The 20,779-nt window shown below is 41.6% G+C and overlaps 1 protein-coding gene across 1 annotated transcript in view; it reads right to left on the bottom strand.

The window, feature by feature from the left end:
- Positions 1 to 12,912: 12,912 nt before the first annotated feature.
- Positions 12,913 to 20,779, bottom strand: part of mlycd (malonyl-CoA decarboxylase) — a 10,036-nt gene continuing 2,169 nt past the window's right edge. Inside the window, exons 2-5 of the mRNA XM_003967182.3 lie at positions 19,641 to 19,753; positions 18,130 to 18,286; positions 17,628 to 17,780; positions 12,913 to 15,561 (exon numbers count right to left, since the gene is read on the bottom strand). Of these exons, the coding sequence (XP_003967231.2) occupies positions 15,007 to 15,561; positions 17,628 to 17,780; positions 18,130 to 18,286; positions 19,641 to 19,753 (978 nt within the window). The 3' untranslated portion in view covers positions 12,913 to 15,006. The remainder of the gene's footprint in view (positions 15,562 to 17,627; positions 17,781 to 18,129; positions 18,287 to 19,640; positions 19,754 to 20,779) is intronic.

Raw genomic sequence — 20,779 nt, 5'->3', positions numbered from 1 at the left:
CACTTTTACCTAAGAGAGCTAGCTGAATTGAACTGAGATTCGATTGGAATCTGGCTGGTCAATTTAGAACTACCCAATATACTGCAGTAATCTTATGAAGTTTTCTAGAGGTGCCCAGTGGGTTACAAACTTCAAAATCATCAATATATAATGCCAAACTGATACATAAGTTTTGCTGTCCCAGTAGCTTATTGTCCTTGTAATACTTGCCATCTTGAAAAGACTTAAGGTGTCCAGATAAAGCTTCTTGATTAAATACAATTTGGTCCAAAAAAATCTGCCCGTCTGAGTATCTTAGTGAAAGATATATAAACAAAAGAGTTTTTATGAGCTGTGTTGTACAGATATTCTGTGGGTTCTAGAACAGAAAAGTGCTCTTTGAAATATATATTCCTTTGGTGATCTGTAGATAGGGAACCTTTCTCCGATGTTGTTAAAAGGAGTGGATTAGTTTGAACTATAGCATTAGAAATTTCTTGCAAAACAGAATCATTTACTTCAATTTCATGTTTTGAAAGGATCTCTTTGACACTGTTGAGAGCATGAATGTTAGAGAAAGAGAGCAGGTTACGCAAATCCTCTACAATCTTTTGTGTTGCAGCTCGAGAAACATGCAACACTGTTTGCATACACAGAAAGAGAGAAGCCAATTTTTGTTCAAGTGTCTCACTATCCACATCCTTTACAATCTCTTCCACCTCATCTGGTCTCACAATATTATAAGCTGATGTTCCTGCGTCACTATCAGATTGCTCAGTTTCAATTATCTCATCTTCAGGAACAGTTCTTGAAATTGTTCGAAAATCCTCTGTTGGGATTTCTGGGTTGTGTCTGTCTTTGGCCTGCAGGGTGTGGTGTTGAGCACAATTGGGTGCAGCTGGCACTGCAGGTGGGCGCACCTGTAGGCAATTTACATCTTGCTGCCTATTTAAGCAGGTTGTGCCTGCCTGTCAGTGCCGGGGTGTCTGTTCACTTTCCTGAGTGTTCCTGTTCGTGTTGGGAGTCTGTTTGGGTTCCTTGGTGTTGGCTCCTGTTCCTGTGTTCCTGTTGCCTTGGAGGGTCGCTCCTATTCCCGTGCTTCCGGTTTCCCTGGAGGACCGCTCCTGTTCCTGTGTTCCTGTTGCCCTGGAGGGCCACTCCTGTCCCCGAGCTTCCGGTTTTCCTGGAGGGCCTCTCCTGTTGCTGTTCCGTGTCTCCTGGAGGACTGCTCCTGCCCCCCTTGCAGTCTAGGAGGACTGCCTCTGCCCTCAGTGTCTCAGGGCACGTTCGTGAGGTGAGCGTGTTGCGCCGGACTCCCGAGTCCTCGCCGGTCCAGGAGGACTGCAGCGTGTGGAGGACTCACCGGTGTTCAGAGTTCCCGGCAGTCCAGGGGGACTGCGTCTGGTTTGGGAACTCGCCGATGGACCTGGGACGGGCGGACGCTGCCTCCCGATCCCCATGCGGTCCAGGAGGACTGTTTCTGTTGATGTGTGCTCCCCTTCCCTGTAAATAAAGCCCTTGACCTCTCCACCTCTGTGTCCTGGCCTGCGTTCGGGTCCGTTACCACCATGTATTGTAACATCCTCAAGTGTACAATTTTTATGGTTTCGACTTCTGTGAGAACTGAGGGTTGGGCAAATGTTTGTTTTAAAGGTACACCTTAGAAAGGGACATTGTACAGTTTCTCGGTTCTTTAAATGATGTCCAAGATGGTTCCAAAAAGTTTTTTCACTGCAAATCTCCTTAAAATCACACAATTCACATTGAAATGTTGAATTTTTGTGGATTTTCACTATTGAGTGTGATCTTGAGAGGTGTGATCGTAATGCTCCAGGTGTTTTATATACACATACACAGTCTGTGTGAATGCAAGGCCAACGTGCACCTTGTCCGTGATGAAGGCGAAAATGTTTCAGAAGAGTCTCTTGACTGGAGCTTGTGAATTTGCAAAATCTGCACTGCATGAAATCCACCCCTGAAACACAAGAGACACATAGGACACATTCAGTTTTGCTAAAAGCACTATTGCAACAGTCCCTGTAAACATAAAATAACAATACAGATTTATTTCCCCAATTTGTGATGCTCCATGACTGGATAGGCAATATCCAGGGTGAATTTGTCATGCAGGGAGAAGAGGATATATCAAATGGCCAATGTAATTCCTAACTTACCAGACTGTCCTTGCTGTTCTATTATTTTCCTTTACCCATTTAGTTGTTATATCCATATTACTAATGATTACTGATTTTAAAGTCTCATTATGTCCATAGTTTGTGAAAGCACCAACTGTCATCACTACAATATTGTTGCAATATTAATAAAAGTATTTCGTCAAAAACATTATATTCTGAATGTACTTATAAGAAAACTTAGAAGTTTAAAGAGACTTTGAAGTATTACATATTAGACTATTAAGTTAAACGTATTATTGGGATTGAAATCTCCTGATATGAAAAAAATATATATCATGATAAGAATTTTATCAATATTGCCTGCAGCCCTACTTGCCTGAAATCTAATTGTAACAGTCATTATGGGATAAAACATCCATATATAACACACAGAAGGAATCCCTAGATGCAGGAGCTGAACACATCAACAAGCCAAAACCAGAGACAACATGAAAAAAGTATGTAGGGAATCATATTAACTTATATATGACCACTCTTCTACTATATCTTCTACTATATCAGGCATATAATTGCTAACATACGTGACGTGTAACATAAATGCAAACGTGAATTCAAACATTTGTCTTTGTTACTATGATAAAAACACAATAACTATGAAAAAATTAATACTATCTGTAATGTGACATCAACAACACACAATTATTCCTCAAATATTCTGTCTCCTTCCCCATTATGTAAAAAGCTCTGAAAATGTAGCGATCTTATAACAGAGCATGAAGCACAACTTTAATTTGTATGTAACAGTTAACTTACAGTAATTAAGGACATTAGACAGTGTCACACCAGCTGTCAAACTGTCAAGTTAGCTTTATACATTACTGTAAAGTAACAGTGCAGCACCGGATAAACGGTGTCTATTGAACAAAAGAAAAACAACTTTAGCTAATATGCAAGTTACTTACATCAGCATCGTATAATTGGCGCACATGTCTGCCATACACCGACCCATGAAAGCGTGTGCACGAGGACGCCTGCCTGCACCCGCGTAGCTTACATGGGCGGGAGTTTGTTGGTCATGTTAACATCATGTCTCCACACAAGGATAACATTAAAACAGATATTAAAACATTAAAACAGATGCTAATTTCCCTGATGGACACCCCCTAAAGGGATCAATAAAGTACTCTTGAATCTTGATAAAAAAAACGAGTAATAAGCTAATAAGCTTTACCACGGCCGACGTGCAGTAAAGATGAGATACCGCCATTTAGTGATGAAAGTCTGTATCTGAATTTCAGACGTGATTAACATTAAACAGTATCAAACATTACTTTTTGCGGGGGTCGAACGAGCTGGGCCGATGCTCTGTAATAAAACCTTAGCATAGAAGTAGGTGAAGGGCTGGAAATGTCGTTAGGCGCTTGTAGAAAACGCTAACAACATACCATATTGGCCCGAATATAAGACGGTGTTTTTTGCGTTGAAATAAGACTGAAAAAGTGGGGGTCGTCTTATATTCGGGCCAATACGGTACTTAAGCTAATTAGCTTACCTGCTAGGGCAAAATGGTCGTCAGCTCCCGCTTCTGTCCAGAAAATGGCCAAGCACTACTTTGGCCACGTTTGGTCAAGTTTTCTTGGCCCCCCCAAGAAAACTTGACCAAACGTGGCCAAAGTAGTTCAGTACAGAAAATGTCTACTGACCATCATCACACGTCTCAGGTCTGCGCAGGTTCAGTAGAAGGTCCGTTTGGTCGACAGCGAATTCAAACTTGTTCAGACCATGTGTGCATGCGCACGTCAGTCATCTATGGGGTTTCCCACTGGTTCCCAACTTACCGTAACTCAAAAAATCTACTCAAAAGTTGATAATCTTTATTGTGCTGCTTATAAAATCTTAGTTAGGACAACAATGAGAGAAATTGGTTGGGCAAACAAGTTTTTGTAGGTTGTAAATGGAAAGCTTTATTTCTGAGTCAGTTTAATTTGAAAACTTTAATTAAATCAACAATTACGAGTTATCGTTTTTACAGTGATGAATCTCATTAATACCAGTCATTGTATAATGGTTCTTCGGTGTAAGGACTAAGTTTGGGTTGCTTTATGTACTCGCAAGTAAACAACTCAACAAAGACAGGCAGGAATTATTGACAATTGAACACACAAAGAGTACTTGCCCAATGTCAAACCTGAAGGCTCTATTAAATATTTTATTATATCGTTGATCTCTCCTTGGTAGACAGGAAGTTTAACATGTGTGACACACTCGGCTCCTCGGTTTGCTCGTGTTATGTCATGGGTTTGTCACATCTCACTTGTGGCACTTCTCAAAGGTCAGTGGCACCCAGGGTCACAGCTAAAATCATTTGAACTTTAAGCAGAGCTCAGCGGGGGCGCACTGAAAAACAATGGGACAGGCTGCAGAGTGCAGTTCTGCTGCTACTCACATTTGAGTCAGGGTCAGTGTCACCCACACCTCCATGTAAAAACATGCTCAGCACAGCTTTCAGATATTTTGTCTTTAGAAGATAGATAATTTTAAAACTGTTTTCCCAATTCATAAGGAACCAATGAAATATTTTATACATCATTGCAGAACAATAATTTTGCTTCTTACACTCATACAGGTCAGCTAATTTAAATTGAATTCAGATTTAATGCAGTGCAAATGTATTAATGTAGTGTATTTTACAGCCAAACTACAAGCCCAAACTGCCTTAAATGACAGAACCCTGGTTCGTAATCCCTGAGCAACCAGTTTCCAAGTGAGGGGGAAGAATAACTGCCTTTAACCGGAAGAAATCTTGAGCAGGACCCTCCAGCCGATAGGATAGGGCAGATAGGGCAGAATGAGAGAAAGGGGAGATTACCAATGTTCCTTAACCTGACCTTTTTATATTAATCAGAAAGTGGAAAGGAAACGGGAATTGTTTTTTCTTCAATTCTGCAGTAATACAGGGTTGCACGTGCAAAACATTGGATGACAGTTAAAACACAAAGAAAAGAAAAATATTGAAATAAACTTGCAGAGGGATAGTAATTATGCCAGACAAGCACTCTGTCACAGTAGACCTCTTGTAATTGAATAGCATGAAATTAGTCAATGTCTGTAGAAATAAATTCCATGTGCAAGTTTCTTATTTAGCTGTATCCCGCTGACATTGTGGGAAACATGAGAAATGTTTCAGATTATGTGAAAACAGTGGAAAGTAAGCAGGTGCCTATCTGCAGAAAATTGAGAAAATAGTCCTCCTTCGCCCTGCCACTGTTGGGATTTCTGGTTTGTGTCTGTCTTTGGCCTGCAGGGTGTGGTGTTGAGCACAATTGGGTGCAGCTGGCACTGCAGGCGGCGCACCTGTAGGCAATTTACATCTTGCTGCCTATTTAAGCAGGTTGTGCCTGTTTGTCAGTGCTGGGGTGTCTGTTCGTGTGGGGAGTGTGTTTGTTTGTTTGGGTTCCTTGGTGTTGGTAGGGTGTCTGTTCGTGGTGAAGCTGTTTGGTTGCTTCCCTGTCGTGTGGTGCTCTGCATCTCCTGGAGGGTTGCCCCTGTTCCCGAGCTTCTGGTTTCCTTGGACGACCGCTCCTGTTCCTGTTGCCCTGGAGGGTTGCTCCTGTCCCCGAGCTTCCTGTTTTCCTGGAGGGCCGCTCTTGTCCCCAAGCTTCCGGTTTTTCTGGCGGGCCGCGCCTGTTCCTGTTCCTGGTCTCCTGGCGGACCGCTCCTGCTCCCCTTGCAGCCTAGGACGACTGCCTCTGCCTTTAGTGTCTCGGGGCACATTCGTGTGGTGAGCGTGTCGCGCCGGACTCCCGAGTCCTCGCCGGTCCTGGGGGACTGCTGCGGTTTGAGGACTCACCGGTGTTCCGAGTTCCCCGCAGTCCAGGGGGACTGCGTCTGGTTGGGGACTCGCCGATGGACCTGTGACAGGCGGACGCTGCCTCCCAATCCCCCTGCGGTCCAGGAGGACTGTTTCCTGTCGTCAGTGTGTGCTCCCCTTCCCTGTAAATAAAGCTCTTGACTACTCCACCACTGTGTCCTGGCCTGCGTTCGGGTCCTCTGCAACCATGTTTCGTAACAGCTACTGCTATCATCATTACCCAGCTTCCTAATGACACAGCACAGCAAAGCCAATTAACCTCCCCCGGAAGCACTGCTAAAGGCCTTCTGCTCCAAAGGACTGACACGATGTGAAACTGGATGAGGGAGTCAGGGGTGAGGGAGTGAATCAATGGAATGGAAAATAAGAGAAAACGATTTGTCACAACATTGTCAACTTCCCTTCTGCCGTCTCTCCAGATGTAGGAACAGTGGGCCAGATTCACGAAGCGTTCTTACGAACAAATTTGTTCTTAAGTCCCACTTACGAACAGTTGACGAAGATTGTGGCATTCACCAATTTCTTCTTATCCTGGATTTATTCGTAGGTAAGAACAAATCCTACGAACACTCAGGAGTACTCTTGCGCACATTTCAGTGCCGACATGTTGGCATGGTTGTGTTTTCTTCTCTTGTGCAGTTCAATAAAATTCAATATTACAATGATAATTCTGTCATATTTATTTATTTGTTTATTTCCTATTTTTGGTGATTTACGGAGAATTTTAAAATTACGTAAATGTGCCAATGACTTGACATTAATCAACCAAATTGGAAACCATGCCAAAACTGTCTTTTTATTTGATTTTATCTTGATTTATTTTATTAGGGGATCGAGGATATGCCCTGGTTGTTGACACCACTGACCAACCCTCAGACTCCACAGGAGTTTTATTCAATCAGATGCATGCGCGCAGTCGCTCCACCATTGAACGCACCATCGGCATGTTAAAGGGGCGCTGGATGTGTTTGGACACAGAGCCACAACCCCGTGAGGATGTGCGTCCTGACGCAATGATGGGGCCAGACTGCAGGCACGCGGTTCACGTTCGAGCGCGATTAATTGCCCGTTTGTGAATAAAATGCATTATTGTCAAAATCCGAGCACAGCTTTTACACGTTTTTTTTTTTTTTTTACATTCTTCTTTTTTTACATTCTCGTTGATTTCTTTAAGCGTGTTGGCTATAGTCATCCGGGTTGAGGCAATTTTATCAAGCGTGTTAGCCATCCTTTCTTGATTGTTCAACACGGCGTCAGAAATCAGGCGTGGAGAGGCAAGCTTTGGGCATTTCGCTGCTTTTTGCTCCGTCTACAGGGTCCTGCTGCAGTTCCTTTTATGGGCATTAGTGGGCGGTGACTTATGCTAATCGTATGTTAATTAGACTCACCTGGCACGCGCTTTCAACTTACGAACAGATGGCATTCATCAATCTAAGAACACAGCTGCGAACAATTCTGGGGCTTACGAACGCGTTGATGAATCCGACGTAGGGTTTTCTTAAAAAACTTCTTAAGGACAACTTAAGAAAGAATCTAAGAAGATTCGTAAGAACATATTGGTGAATCGGGCCCAGTGACTTCAGCAGCCATGCCTTGTGTTTCAGTGCAGCTGCTGCAGCCATTTAATGCTCGCAGCTGCATGAGGTGAAACCACACATCCCTTTTAGTATACGCCTTTGCAACCATTGCAGACCTCTCGATGGAGGGCGAGGATGAAGCAGGGCAATGCAGAAAGTGTGTGAGTTGACCTGTAGGAGCATATAGACTTTTGAGGACAGCTCTGCAGACATAGGGTGACACTGTGTTTCTCTAATGGCCAACTATGCAGCCACTGGAAAAGACAATGTGTTGCCTCATTACAGTGTGTCTGCAGAAGAGCATGATAAATATCTCCTCAATAACAGGTTCATTTGAAGAAGCACACTCAAATTGATTACAATGCTTATCTGCTCTGTTTGCACACAAATTCAGCATGTGTGTGTCAGAATTTGAAAAATATGACGCTAAGCATGTGCCACGGAGGTTCTATGTTTTCCTGTCAAAGTAAACAATGAAATGGCATAACTACAGTTTCACAACAGCTGGTTTATTTGCTTGCCTTCAAAAGTTTAAGAAGTTTGAGTGATCCAAAGTAAGAGGAACTTTACATCAGTAGCATGGTGAAAAGAAAGGTGTTACCCAGATGATTGCAGGTGGTCAAGACATATCAGGAAAAAGGGAGAAAGGCCAGATGGTAAGTACCGTATTTTCACAACCATAAGGCGCGCCGTATTATAGGGCGCACCTTCAATTAACAGCCTATTTTAGAAATATTTTCATACACAGGGCGCTCCGTGTTATAAGGCGCATAGCATAGAAACTGCGTAGTGCCTGTGGTTTCATGACGCGTTCACTAGATCGAGCTGCGCTAAAAGGAATGTCAATAAAACAGCCAGATAAGTCAGTCAAACTTTATTAATAGAATACAAACCGTCGTTCTCACAACTCTATTCACTCCAATAGAGTTGTGAGAACAGCTGTTTTATTTTTTTTCCCGAGTGACGTAGTGTTTTCGCGTAACACAGTTCGTTTAATAACAGCGAGTTATAACAGGCAGTGCAACATTTTTATCACAAGTGGAGTTTAATAAATCTTCGATTTAGTGCAACATTTTTATCACGTAGTACCGTTGCGGTAAATCAAACGTTAGTGCAAACACAATATACGGTAACTCGAACTCTCGAAGTAGTGCAAAGCGATAGCAATATAACAATAGCAATATAACAACGTTGTTCAAACGGTAATGTCCATATTCACAGTATGACCAGCCTTGTTAAGTTGTAAACACACAAAAGAAACACGTAAAGATCACTTTATCAGTTCATTCCTCATCCAGGAATCCCTCGAATTCTTCTTCTTCGGTGTCTGAATTGAACAGTTGTGCGAATACGGCGTCCAACACGGCCGGCTCCGTCTTGTCAAAGTCGTCATCAGGGTCGGTGTCGCTGGTGTTGTCTGGCATTTCAGTGACAATCCCTGCCTTCCCGAAAGCTCGGACCACGGTCGATGCCCAGGCATTTACGATCCACTGGCAGATAGTGACGTATGACGCTCGGCGCCGTCTCCCCGTCTTGGTGAACGTGTGTTCGCCGTTCGTCATCCACCGCTCCCACGCAGTTCGCAGTCTAGCTTCGAATGCCCCGTTGACACTAATATCTAGCGGCTGGAGTTCCTTTGTTAATCCACTTCTTGCTTTGTTTCCTCGGAAGCTCCGTTGCTTCCTCCACTTCCGCACCATTGATTCGTTCACGTTAAATCCTCTTGCTGCTGCTCTATTTCCGTGTTCAACTGCGTGACTGATAGCCTTCAGTTTGAACTCTGCGTCAAAAGCGCGTCTCTTGCAAGGAGCCATTTTGGGGTCTTTACAGACAGAAATGGTTTGGGACTGAATTTACTGCTGTTACCTCGGCCACGCCTACTGACTACGGTAGCCGCGATTAACCAATATTACCGTAATCCATACAAAAGGCGCTCCGGGTTAAAAGGCGCACCGTAGATTTTTTAGAAAATTCTAGGCTTTTAGGTGCGCCTTATAGTCGTGAAAATACGGTAATCACCACTTCAGTGTCTGTGTGTGTCTGTGTGTGTGTTGCGTACTGATGTTCTGTATGGGATTCCAGAGATGCCTCTTTCACAGGAGAAATCAAGTTCCCCCAGTTTCTTCAAAGCTAAATCTTTTGCTTGCTTACGCGAGACCCATAACAACTGAGCATTTTTCTTGAATGACAAGAATGTCAACAAGCAGAACTGCTTCATAAAACCACTGCTTTGGGTCAGGAGAAAACTTCCCATGAGGTTACTGATGCTTGTCCAGATTCTAAAATGTTAGAAATTCATCTAACAAAGAGATTCCACAAATCCTCCGGCAGACAGATTATATCCAAGTTAAGGGAATTTAAAATAGTTTTCCACTGGGAAGGGACGGACTGCCAGAGATGGAATAGTAAGACAGGTCACAGAGGAACCCACGAGAAATTCTGAGCATCTAAATTCTCTTATTAGCCAGTTCATGTTCATAACCATAAAGTGTTCATGGTAGGTTTGTTTGTTTGCTGGCCACCAAAAAAAGAAAAATGTTATTTTTTCAAAAAGCAAAACACTGAACTGAAGCACAAGAAGCTTATGTCTAATTCTTGTGATGGGAGGACCTTATTTTGCTCTTTTTACCCACATTTGGGCGAGGACAGATCACCATCACTGATGGAGCAATAAATTATACTTCCGAGCATCCATGGACCACTGAAGGATGCATTGCCAATATCCTGGTGCCAGGAACTAAAGGACATCTTTAGATATCCTCCATATGTGTCCTGTCAGAGCTGTTGGAGGAGTGTACCTGTTGTAATGTTGTTGCATCCGGATATAGTGCAGTGAGTCTCTACTGCTAAGGTATAGCTGGAAATATCAGCTGCTTCAAATGGAAATAGTTCAGGATTTGTGGCATGTGTGTGGAACACTCCTGCATGCATGTGTCCTGATTGCTTGTCAAATCATGAAGCCCTGTGAAGACAGACAAAAGGGATAGGATGTGTAGCTGGGCCAGGTCACCAGGGAGTGGAGGAGGAGGACAGTGATGAGGTGAGAGGCATAAAGTAGGGCCAACCAGAGGCCAGGGAGAATGGATTAACTAACCCCCCCCCCACACACACACACACACACACACACACACACACACACACACACACACACACTTTCATCTTGTCTGGTATTTAACCCCTTGATGCACAACTTATGAACACACCTTCTAATTTTATTATTAAATGTCCCAATTATAATTTTAATATTTTGTTTTTGATTAGTACAAGGTCAGTCCTTCCATTGTCTGTTTATTATTTTAGGAATAAAAATAGATTTTGGATTACTACACCACATGGGTCAAAAATGACCCATTTATCCAAGTGTGATTTTGAATTAAATTACTTCAAACTATAACAATAATTTGCTTCAAATAATCACTTTAGCAATGCTTTGTGCCAAATAATCATACATTTTATCTTTGAAATGTGTTTGTCGTACACAAACATGAACATTCTGTAGACACATACCTCTGATAACAGTTGAAAAGTTGATATTTTAACCATTTTAACATCTGATTTGTGCCCAAATAAAATATAACTGATCACAGTGCAGTAGATAAAATTGAACTGATAATTTAACAATGTAATCTGATTTGATTAGATTTAAACTAATTTGATTTAATTTAAACTAATGTGACACATTTAATTTAACAGCATATGCCACTTGTACAAAGTTCAGAGGTTGCCAGCATCTAAAGCAGGGACACAGACATTTGCATATCACATATGAATTATAACTCTCCACTTTGCTGTTTCAGATTTTGCTGGTTTTTTTTTTTGCCATTTGTTTTTTTTTTGCCAGTGAGGATGCAGCTGTCAAAAAATAAGAGTAATCTGGAATTGGTACATTTATATGCGTGATATTTTCCTCAGGATCTTCTGCGTTTGAGTCATATTGGAAAGCGGTAAAGTTGGAAATTTGGAGCTATGGGTTTAGTGCCAGTTAAATTATAAACCATTGAATGTAATCGGGCGATTACATGGATTTAAACCTCTGCTAAGATGTTTTTGGAGATAGCTTCCCACTTCTGGACATAAATCTTTTGGAGATTGTCTAAATAATTAACTGTCCAATTAACAGATTGTAGAATAACAGTTGTTTTCCAGTCAGACTTGTGCCTGTATTTTAGAATTCAAAGGACATTGGGCCAGATTCACGAAGCGTTCTTACGAACAAATTTGTTCTTAAGTCCCACTTACGAACAGTTGACGAAGATTGTGGCATTCACCAATTTCTTCTTATCCTGGATTTATTCGTAGGTAAGAACAAATCCTACGAACACTCAGGAGTACTCTTGCGCACATTTCAGTGCCGACATGTTGGTATGGTTGGGTTTTCTTCTCTTGTGCAGTTCAATAAAATTCAATATTACAATGATAATTCTGTCATATTTATTTATTTATGTTTATTTCCTATTTTGGGTGATTTACGGAGAATTTTAAAATTACGTAAATGTGCCAATGACTTAACATTAATCAACCAAATTGGAAACCATGCCAAAACTGTCTTTTTATTTGATTTTATCTTGATTTATTTTATTAGGGGATCGAGGATATGGCCTGGCTCCCTGGTTGTTGACACCACTGACCAACCCTCAGACTCCACAGGAGTTTTATTCAATCAGATGCATGCGCGCAGTCGCTCCACCATTGAACGCACCATCGGCATGTTAAAGGGGCGCTGGATGTGTTTGGACACAGAGCCACAACCCCGTGAGGCTGTGCGTCCTGACGCAATGATGGGGCCAGACTGCAGGCACGCGGTTCACGTTCGAGCGCGATTAATTGCCCGTTTGTGAATAAAATGCATTATTGTCACAATCCGAGCACAGCTTTTACACGTTTATTTTTTTTTTACATTCTTATTTTTTTACATTCTCGTTGATTTCTTTAAGCGTGTTGGCTATAGTCATCAGGGTTGAGGCAATTTTATCAAGCGTGTTAGCCATCCTTTCTTGATTGTGCAACACGGCGTCAGAAATCAGGCGTGGAGAGGCAAGCTTTGGGCATTTCGCTTTGGGCATTTGGCTGCTTTTTGCTCTGTCTACAGGGTCCTGCTGCAGTTCCTTTTATGGGCATTAGTGGGCGGTGACTTATGCTAATCGTATGTTAATTAGACTCACCTGGCACGCGCTTTCAACTTACGAACAGATGGCATTCATCAATCTAAGAACACAGCTGCGAACAATTCTGGGGCTTACGAACGCGTTGATGAATCCGACGTAGGGTTTTCTTAAAAAACTTCTTAAGGACAACTTAAGAAAGAATCTAAGAAGATTCGTAAGAACATATTGGTGAATCGGGCCCATTGTTTCTATGGTTATTCAGTCTTTTTATTTGCAGGTTATTGAAAATATAACAATCCGTCATTAGTGAAACGTAAGGCTTATTTTGATTGCCCCTTTAAACATGCAGCAGCCATAAGGACAAAAGGCTTTTAAATCTGGGAGAATAAAATAGCACAAGAAAATAACTTTGGCCACCACTCTTTCATCCATCTTTGACTTTTCTGGCCACTTCCAACTGTAGAAAATGGATTAGCTTCATTTGTAAAGCAATTTCCTCGCAATGAGGAACAAGAAATGAATACTCTCACACATCTACGCATACGGTACTTATGTGCAACACGTCAGACAGGAGATGTGACAAAACTGTGCTGTGATTAGATACAAATGAAGAAAGCTCTGAGTACACACTGAGCTGACATGGAAGCTGGCAGTAATTTGGAATATTTGATGTATCCTTTGAATACAAATAGCTCTCCCCTATAGCTGAAGGCAGGTGTTGATCAACCTAAATCTCTTTAAATATCACAGTTGATGTATGTAAGGGTTCCTTAATATTTGAAGATCTGATTTTTTTTGTGATTTTGCAGCAGAAATGTTCACATCCAAAAAATACGTCATAAAATCCAGACTGCCTCCACCAAGAGGATTTCAAGGATTTTAAGGATTTCAAGAAAAGCAACACCAAAGACATTCCAAAAAAATTGCATTGGTGTTTTGAGGGTTGAGGCTTTAAAACACCTCTCTAATTGTGATGGCAGTTTTTTGGGCAAAGATACTGATATTGTGTGTGTTTCCAGTAATCACATGCCTGCATATGAATTTGAATTGGCTGCATTATTGCTTGACAAGCAGATATGATTACCAGTAATGCTATAGCACCAGCAGGTTTAGAAAATGCACCTTTATGTGGATGCCGCACAATGATAACTGGCATGACTTAATCGGATTTCAGCTTGCATAAACCAGTTACTATATTCAAAACTGTTATTACTTTTACTTATCACCATAATTTCTTAATGAAAAGACACTTAACTTTTAATGCAAATGGTTTTGGTCAGAACACCACGTTCCCACGACAACAAATGGTATTTTATGCACAGCAGTTATCCTGAGGGGACACGACAGTGGTGACAGCTTCCACTCCTGCCCATCTGGCCAGAGGTTCTCCCTTTATTTTGTTCCAAAATGCTCCGACTCGCTATCCAGGGCATCCTTTAAACAACCGTCCCTTTGGTGCTTCTTTATTCTCCCATCTTCTTTACTGAACACTATCAATCCAGCCATTTTATGTTAACTTTATTTCTCACTCCATTACTTTCTAGGACATAGAGTGGCACAGCATGAGAGGATGAGGTGGGAACGATAGGGAGAAAGAGAACACAGGACAAAAAGAGTTTGCCTCCTTGAAGAGATAAAATGTAATTTCACAATCAACTTGCTGAGATATATTATTTTACAACAATGGGATGTGGGCTGATACAACACTTCTTGGCACCTGTACAGAGCAGTTAGAATGTCAGCAATGGCTCTCTGGAGGGGGGAGGGGGAGCAGAGCTGGCACAGCCAACTGTAAATTATGAGTGACCACCAAACATGGTAGAAAAAAATCTTGCTTTGTTTAGTATAGTTGAATACGAAACAGTATTTCCAGTATGTAAATCATTACTTTTGTGGCTTGCACTTAGGTGGGAATAACCATTTTAATAGCAGGTGTATAAGAAACTCATGGGAAGGTGGGGGGGGGGTCTTATATGCTCTCATTTGTCAACAGGTTTGCAAAAAAGACAGGTTGGGAAAATGGCAGAATCTAAACGTCATTTTTTCCAGTTACTGCGCTCCCACTTTGCAGCATCTGCACCACCGTTACACAAGGAACCATCCAGAAACACAGAAAAGCATTGACAGATGCTTCTTACTTCATTAACTACACTCTCCCCTCTTAGGATTTGTGCGGTATCAAACATCCTCATGCATCATGTAGATTGTTCTAGTTTCCATCCAAATATAAGTGCTGCTGATAGCCAGGCAGGTGGCTTGATTCACTATGACAGGTTTTCTGTCAGTATACTGATGAAAGCGGGTGCCTTTTAAAATATGCATGACTGTATTCATCTCAGTCACAGTTTGCTGTTCTTCTGAAACTGCGACACCAGTCCCAAAACCTGCTCCGAAGCCGTGACAACCTTGTTCTGCAGATAAAGAGCACTGTTCTTTGACGTGTCATTCAGGAAATAACGATAGTTAACCATGATGCCACATGAGTTGGCCACGCCCCTGGGGCTAGTGTCGGCGAGCCAGTTGATTCGCCACATGGTGGCGCCGTTCTGCAGGTGAAAGTTCGCAACAGGGTTGAGGGCGCTGCCTCGCCTCTTCTCCCCGTAGAGGTACCAGGCGCAGAGGCGCATTAGGACGGGCTCCAAAACTCTGGACAGGAGCTCAGAATGCATCCATTCACCAGTTCCGATTAGTTTGCGGAGGGCCTCGGTAGCAGGCATTCCTGGCCTGCTACCGAGGCATTCTGTAGCTAGTTCCACCTCCCTCCATTCTTGCTCAGACAGGAGGTCAGGGTGACATCTTTCCTTTCTGTACTGGCCGAGCAGGCCTTGGAGCCAGGTGCAGAAGCCTGGGATCGGAGAGAGGCTGGAGAACTGGGCCATCTGAGGAAACTCACTCTAGAGAGGAGAGAGGTCACACTTTAAATCAGAAAAAAAACACAGTCCCTTCATCAACCACTTAAATGTGTGACGAAAAAAAGCATTTTCTTGATTGTGCTCAGTCTGCTGGTCGGACCTTAGTTTCCTCAGACAGCAACGACATAACAAACCAACTCTTTTCTTTCTTTTTATTCTCTCCTCTTGTACAAGTCCACTTCATTCAGTTGTCTTTGTCTCATCTATGCGCATAGACACATGGGTTCCCCCATCTTCCCCCATTACTCTCTCCTCACACTTAATTCCTCCTACCTTTGCCCTCAGACATCTGGGTTGATAAGTGACACACAGCTGTGGCAGGAGGAATGAAAAACTGAAAATAAAAGTAAACATGTCAGACCCCTGCTGGGGGAGGTGTGCTGCTGTCAGTCCAGCATTTCAAAACCCTGGCTCATTTCCCTCTCAAAGCATTGGGTACCTGAGAGTATGCAGGGAGAACATAGAAAACTGTGCCAACATAATCAGACTTCCATGTCAGATTTACAAAAATCTATGAAGCCAAGGAAGACCTCCTTCTTTAGCCTGACACCTGTGGCACAGCTCTTCACCATTAAGATAAAAAAAACAAAAAGATGCAGATAACGCTGCACCACCACTTGTTTTAGAATCTGCAAGATCGTTATATCCAGGCCTGTGCATAGTTTTATTTAACTCACCATCAAACAGCTGATCAGCAGCTAAGGTCAAACCTTCACATTTTGTGCAAAAGTTCCTTGTCTCTTGTCTTTGTGTGGGCAGTGGTAGCACAGTCTGTTGGGAACTTGGTTGAGAAGCAGAGGGTTCTCGGATTGAGCCCTAGTGCAGACAAAACGTGGAAGGTCTTCTGGTATTTGGAGAAGGTGCCAGAACACCTTCAAAGCACTGCCAAGGCACCCTTGAGCAAGGTACCGAATCCACAAATGCTCATATAGGGCCCTGTGATGAACTGGCATCACATCTGGGATGGACTCTGCCTTTGCCCATTGTGTACCCTCCCTATGACCCCAAAAGAGGAGACAGTTCCTTGTCTAGAAACCTGGATGCCAAAAAAGTCTTAAGTTACTTTGAGTGGCTGTATAATGTGTGTTTTTGAGCCTGATTTAGGTGCAATGACCAAAACTGTCATGAAATTAAATCACTGAGCATTATAGACACAAAGGAAAATGAGTTTTGAATATCCCAAAGTTAATTCAATTAGACTTTAGGAGAAGATTAAAGTTCAGATTTTAAAACTAAACTTTAAATTGTGGATTCTTCTTGCAGAAACCCTGTTTTTAAAACTGACATCTGCAGATTAGACAATCCATTTGACAGAATATACATAATCTTTTATTGTAGCTGTGGACTTGGATTCGTCTAATATAGGAGAGTACATTTTTTGCAATAAGTGATAGAATTATGGCTTAAAATTGAATGCATTAATTATTGTTGCTGTGGATACCAACATATGAATTCATTTGAGCCTTCAAGACATATGTGAACAGTGCAACATAACTTCCAAAGTGACAGAAATAGCTATTTTTCTTGGAGCAGAAAAACGCAGAATAAGTTCTGAGCTCAGTGTGGCATAATGTTGCCTGCCATTAATATAAATCCCAATAAGTCAGGAGCTGGTAGCCAGCAAGAGTTCTGTGCAAAATACTCAATCTGAAGGAGCCCAAAACACAACTGCCTGATTTTTACAGGATGAACTATAAAAAGATTGTTTCCCTTCACTTGGGCAGAGTGCTGTTCCATTCAATTTTCCAATCATTTCAAGTGCTAGCTGGAGTGGACTGAGATGGAGGACTCTTGGTGTAGTTATTGAGAGGTCTAGAAGAGATTTCATTGCTGCCTGTCTAGTGCTGCTGTTTGTTTGTCTGTGCGTGTACATGTGAGTACATGTGTTCACTGAGCAAAAGTAAAACAAATGGGAGATTTAAGAATGCGTACAGGCATAAAAAACCAAAACACCATTTTATTTATTTATCTATTCTTTCAAACTGGTTTGGTGACCTTTACAACAAGTAAGTTCTAGTTCTTAGTTTCACTGCCCCCCCCCCACTCACCTGAAGTTCTCGGACCACCCTCTTGATGAGGTAGTTCCCCAGCTCCACTCCCTGCAGGCCGGGCTGGGTGGAGGTGATGGAGTAGAAAATGGCTGAATTTATCTTGTTTACATCTTCTGTGGACTGAAGGGTGGTAAACTCACGAACAATGCTCTGAGAAGAAAACAACAAACTCAGCATCATTTACCCCGATACACTGCAGAGTTACAGTGGCAGATGTGTTGTCTACCAAATTTTTCAGGGCTGCGGGAGCAAAACTACATATATCACATTGCGAACTATTCGAGGTGGTGAAACCTAACTTTTCTTCATGGAAAGCATCAGGGGAAATGAGAAGTCCATGCTGCATAGTTTAATCTCAAAGGGATTTGCAGTCCAAAAGTCTATATTTTGTGAGCTAAGTGTAAGAACAAACAGCAAACTCCAGGTGCTTAACCATCCTGTAAAGCATAGTAAATTGAGACACACCTTTCCAAATCCCTGCAGCTGCATGGCTTCTAACCTGAATGTTGTCAGAGATGTCTTCAGTGAGGGCCACGTGGAGCACGACCAGGGGTTCGCCCGGCATGGCTGCGTGGGTGAAGGCATAACAACGGCGATATGGTCCCACTCTGCGCTTCAGGTCAGCCCAGTTCCTTATGGGATGCACAGCCTCATACCTAATGGAAGATTGCTATTTAGCATTTTGTCCTGCAAACTGCTTCACTGATCGCTGTTACACCTGAGAAGCACATCTGTTTATGCAAATGAAAGCTCGACAAAAAACTGTGGTTGAATTGTGTTATGTATAGAAATCACTGAAATACCTGGCTAAAACACCCATGATTCATTATAGTAATGAGAAAATATTAAAATTCTTCTGACAATGGCCCGATGGGAAAAAATGTAATTAAAATTATGTAACGACATGTATAGTACTGGTATGTATGTGCTATATGTACTGTCTGCCCAAAGGATTAGAACCCCTGTCCCCAAGATAAATATGACGTACAGCCCTATTGGCTCCCTGGAGCTTTTTCAAAAATATGAAAATGGAAAAAGATGGTGTGAATATATTTTTTGTTTTAACATAATTTCTGTAGGAGGAAAAACATGACAAACATTCTTAAAGTTTTCCAATGCTGTAAAAATGTGTATAATAAATATTTAATTTCAACATTTCATTACAATGGAAATTAAACTTAAAGGACCATCGTACAGCAGATTAATCATGTGGTGTGTCATTCTCTCCAGGATGCGCTGCAGGGAAAATAAAAATGTAATCATGAATGCTCATTATTTATTTGTAGCCTACTTATTATTTTGAAAGAAGGCTAATACAGCTAATATAGACACTTACAGCATGTGTTGCCTTCATAATAAGGTTTACATAAGGTTTTTAATTTTTTGTGTCTCCAGACAGATTTGTTTTTTGGTCCAAAATGGCTCTTTCAACATTTTGGGTTGCCGACCCCTGCTCTAGGGGTTGCAGCCTAAAGGAATTTGTAAAGAATCTTAACATAATGATTGTTATATATTCTGTATTATTTGTTTTTTGCAGCATTACTTTCCTCTTGTAAATATCGATTTTGGTTTAATAAAAAACATTGTTTAACATTCATTAATGTAACTAGCTGCAGGACATATTGTGAAAAGTAACTAGTTACCACAGTGATGTACTGTATATTGGAGTTAAAATGCAATAGTTGCCTGCATAATGCAGTGGAGCAGATGTTTAGGCTACCAAACAATGAACATTAAGTTTGACAACTACTGTACATTTATTGCAAGTACAGCACTTTAAATACTTTGCCTGCTATTACGCTTTCTTACCACAACATTTGCAGCGCAAAAATAGTTAAAAGACTTCTTGTTTGTCAACACAGCATACAAATACTATGACATACTTCCATTTTTGTAATCAAACATTAGGCCTCTTTTGGATTTACTTTTTAATTAAAATTTTAAGGTGTCTACAGAGCTTCAGGATTTGGATTTTATAGATAAAAAGTGATGGAGTAAGAAGGCCCTTACTGACTGATCTTCTGCAGAACCTCACAGGGGGACTTCCAGGTGATTCGTTCCAGCCGGAGCAGACCAACGGAGAACCACTCACACAGCAAGCTCTTCAAAGTGCCATTGAGGTCCTGCTGATGAAATTTGAGATTCGATTTACATTCAAATCCATGACAACAGTTAATTATTCATACACCTCCTTTCAGCAGCCAGTCTGTTTGGCAATGAAAGACCCTGCCCTCAAATTTCCCAAGTGAACAGTTGAAGATGATAGATGAGAAAATCAAGGTCACTGTTACCGCCGTGTTTATTCAGCACTTATTTCAGCTGTTCATTGTTCTTCATCCTTTAAAAAGCAGCTTTTTGGGGGCTCTTGAACATAGAATTCAACGCTAAATGTCTTTTTAGCAAACTTTATGGACAAAACTATTTGTCAACAGAAAAATCCAACATAATCCATCACAGTGGTATTTTGCAATGATGTGAATGTTTCTGGTCCCATGAGCTGTTCTCAGAGAAAGAGCATTGTGATTTATTTGTAATTTTATTTATTTGTCCCTGTAAAAGGTCAGATTTCATTTCACAAAGGTGCGCAAGTAAACAAGTGTATTGCACACTCAGTGGAGGAGAAGCTCTGTATCAGGTTTACTTTATTACCAGATCGCCCACAATTTCAGCGAATGAGTGACTATGGAGGAAATTTTCTGTGAACAATTATCGCAAACACCGAATAACACAAATTCTTCTCCATATGTATGCACCTGGCTCTGCATTTTTCAGCTTGTAGAGCAACATTAACTTAAGAAAAAAATACCTTGGGCAAATCATTTCTCATACAGTCTATGTGATGAATGAGGCATATGCATTTAAAAATGTTTGTTAATGTTGCCGTGGATGGCGTATGTATCCCACTGACCTATGGGATACATTTAATGCAGGGGGGAAAAAAATTATCAAATGAATGGTGCCAGCATTCAGAGCCAGAGGTTAGATGTCAAGGCAGGAAAACAGAGTGAAAACTGTAGATGCTACTTTAGCATCCAGTATTGCCATTAAAATCTGAGGGGACAGATTGTTAATCAAAAGAAAACACCCATCAAAGGCCAAATAACTTGACTGATGTTTACAGGTAAGGTTTACAACAGAGAGCAGTCTGC

The sequence above is a fragment of the Takifugu rubripes genome, chromosome 9 (assembly GCF_901000725.2).
Source record: "Takifugu rubripes chromosome 9, fTakRub1.2, whole genome shotgun sequence".
Taxonomy (NCBI): Eukaryota; Metazoa; Chordata; class Actinopteri; order Tetraodontiformes; family Tetraodontidae; genus Takifugu; species Takifugu rubripes.
The sequence above is the reverse complement of the archived record's forward strand: the minus strand, read 5'-3'. Positions and strand labels throughout refer to the sequence as shown.